Source organism: Triticum aestivum, chromosome 7D, assembly GCF_018294505.1.
Source record: "Triticum aestivum cultivar Chinese Spring chromosome 7D, IWGSC CS RefSeq v2.1, whole genome shotgun sequence".
Lineage (NCBI taxonomy): Eukaryota > Viridiplantae > Streptophyta > Magnoliopsida > Poales > Poaceae > Triticum > Triticum aestivum.
The window spans coordinates 583,252,796-583,255,985 of NC_057814.1; the positions used below are offsets into that span (position 1 = coordinate 583,252,796).

The window sequence follows — 3,190 nt, forward strand, 5'->3', positions numbered from 1 at the left end:
GGGGTTTATTTCATATTGGATGAGTTTATCCCTCTACATCATGTCATCATACTTAAAGCATTACTCTGTTCTTATGAACTGAATACTCTAGATGCATGCTGGATAGCGGTCGATGTGTGGAGTAATAGTAGTAGATGTAGGCAGGAGTCGGTCTACTTGTCACGGACGTGATGCCTATATACATGATCATACCTAGATATTCTCATAACTATGCTCAATTCTATCAATTGCTCAACAGTAATTTGTTCACCTACCGTAATAATTATGCTGTCGAGAGAAGCCACTAGTGAAACCTATGGCCCCCGGGTCTATTTTCCATCATATTAATCTTCCAACACTTAGCTATTTTTATTGCCTTTTATTTTACTTTGCATCTTTATTATAAAAATACGAAAAATATTATCTTATCATATCTATCAGATCTCACTTTCGTAAGTGACCGTGAAGGGATTGACAACCCCTTTATTGCGTTGGTTGCGAGGTTTTTATTTGTTTGTGTAGGTGCGAGGGACTTGGGCGTGGCCTCCTACTGGATTGATACCTTGGTTCTAAAAAACTGAGGGAAATACTTACGCTACTTTACTGCATCACTCTTTCCTCTTCAAGGGAAAACCAACGCAGTGCTCAAGAGATAGCAGCTATGTGTCAGCATGTAAAAATAGACGTCAAAAATACATTGATCATCAATGATCTTTTGTGTACAATCTGATTTTTCAATATGAGTCCTCACCGGTTTACTAACCGGGGAAGACTCGTATTGCGGCCACAAATTTTACACATAGAGTTCAGTGAAGACCAAGTGCTTGTGATAGTTTGAGAAGTAACATATTTATGGTGGTAGAAACCCTCTTCACGGACATTTTTATATATGACATGTTTAAAAAAATATGTGACGAACATTTTTCAAAATACCGGTTAAACATTTATGCGCACAATGGCAAACCTTTTTTTATTTCGCATACATTTTTCTCCATTTTACAGCTGTTTTTATATTCTTTTAATCTATTAAATCTATGAGACAAATCTCCCACAAAAAATCTATGAAACAAATAAATTCGCAAGATAATACTTCTCCGTCCCATAATGTAATACGTTTTTTAATCGTCTTATATTATTGGGACGGAGGGAGTATAAATCGACAATTGAAGTTTTTTTTTTCTTTTTTTGCGGAGAGTTGAAGGTTTGTGATTCTTCCTAAATCAGACCAAGACTTCACGGCCCAATCGAGCAACGGAGAGAAAATTAAGAAGGAGAATTCCATGGTTTCCAATTCCTTCCCTCACGCTCGACGGCGCCGCCGTCGCCTCTTTATTCCGTTGTCATGTCCACCCCGGCGGATCGCTCTCTGCCGCGGGAGGAAGGTCGCGCCTCGACTCGACTCAGGTGTCAGGTACACGAAAGCACCAGGATCGTCGTCTTCCCTCCTCCTAGCGACCCCCTTACCTTTCCTCCATCTCTGTTTGCGCAGATCGCCCTCTTCTCCCCGCAGCGGCATGGCGTTCGAGAGATTCACCGACGATCTCCTCGTGGAGATCCTCTCCCGCATCCCCGCCATGTCTCTCCGCCGCCTCAAGTGCGTCTCCAAGCACTGGCTCTACCTCATCGACCACCCCGACCACCGCAAAAAGCTCCCCCAACCCCTCGCCGGCTTCCTCTACACCAGCAGCACCACCGGGGAGTTGCTTACGGTTTCATCTTTCCGCTTCACCAGTCTCTCGAGGGGATGCCGCGCTCCTCTCATAGACACGTCTTTCGCCTTCCTGCCCAACCACCAGCGCGTCGATCTTTTAGACTGCTGTAGCGGCCTCCTCCTCTGCCGCTGGCACGCCGCCGGGGCCGACGAATGCCGTTACATCGTGTGCAATCCCGCGAGAAAGGAGTGGGTCATGCTACCTGAACCCAGCAAGGCCGAGGAGGTGAGCACTGTACGCCTGGGTTTCGATCCGGCCGTGTCTTCCCACTTCTATGTGTTTATTATGTTGCTGGAGGAGATCGACGGTGACTTCTACCACACCAGAGTGAATGTGTATTCGTCGGAAACCGGACGGTGGGCTCGTAAGGAAAAGAGATGGGACGAGTCTATTTTTCCTTTTGGTCATCAGCTCCGGTCTACTGTATTCCTCAACGGTTGTATGCATTTTCACGCATATAGCTTCAAGTCATACGATTGTCTAGTTGCAGTGGACACAGAAGGGGAGACATGGACGATCTTCCATCTCCCTCCTGGCCTGTTTAATGGTTTTCTTCATCAGTCACATGGTTGCTTGCATTATTCCACTTTCCTGTATGATGCTGATAGCAGGTTTCCAATAGTGGTTTATGTTCTCGAGGACTATAACAAAAAAGAGTGGATGTTGAAGCATAGCATTGTAACTGGATGGACACAACGTATTAGTCACAGTTGGATGGCGATTCATCCGGAGTGTGACTTGATGTTCTTCACAGAGGGACAGGATACCAAATTCATGTCTATGATGTGCTATAATATGGATCGTCAGCAAGTAAAAGAGGTCTCCAATCTTGACTATGGGGACCCACCATACCTACCATATGTACCATTCTATGCGGCGTTACAATCATTGCACTCGTGAAAACAATAGTTGACTCTGGACTTTATTTGGTGCAATGGTAGTTCAGTAATGAGGCAACTTGTCTGATTCCTCTTAGATTTGTTCGCGTAGTAGTGTTGAAGGGGGAAATGTTATGATCATGTTGTAAAAGACATGATAAGTGATTATTATGGAGTATCTTCAAGTTGCAGTTTGGGTAAGTATATGCATGTTATTGACAGAGACCTAGTAAATGATTGCTTCATCTGCTACTGATACAATGTGTGAGATCAATTTTTTTTTCTTTAATGTGCTAGACATTTGTTTTCTAATTGAGAAACACTTTGGATGATTGCATTCTCGCTTCCTTTTATTCTAGTTAATTGTGGCTTGTTTAAATAGAAAATGGTGCTAGCTGAACACCATGAAGCTGTGCATCAGTTTTTGGATGAACTATCCATTCTTTTGTTATGATACTTTATTTTTCAAACACAACATTGCTTCGGAGCACTTGAAAGATGTCCTCTTTGTGTTGTAGCAGTTGGTTGACAAAATTTTCCACACACATAAAACTGCACAGCAGTCCACTATGCCACTTTACAACGTTTTATCTATATTTTGTTTTTTGACGTTCTCTAACA

General features: G+C 43.2%; 1 protein-coding gene across 1 annotated transcript; it reads left to right on the forward strand.

Moving 5' to 3' along the window:
• The first annotated feature begins 1,473 nt into the window (after nucleotides 1-1,473).
• LOC123163752 (F-box protein At5g07610-like) lies at nucleotides 1,474-2,690 on the forward strand. The gene has a single exon (XM_044581137.1). The coding sequence runs from the start codon at nucleotides 1,494-1,496 to the stop codon at nucleotides 2,589-2,591; it is 1,098 nt and encodes a 365-aa protein (XP_044437072.1). The 5' UTR covers nucleotides 1,474-1,493; the 3' UTR covers nucleotides 2,592-2,690.
• Nucleotides 2,691-3,190: the final 500 nt, after the last annotated feature.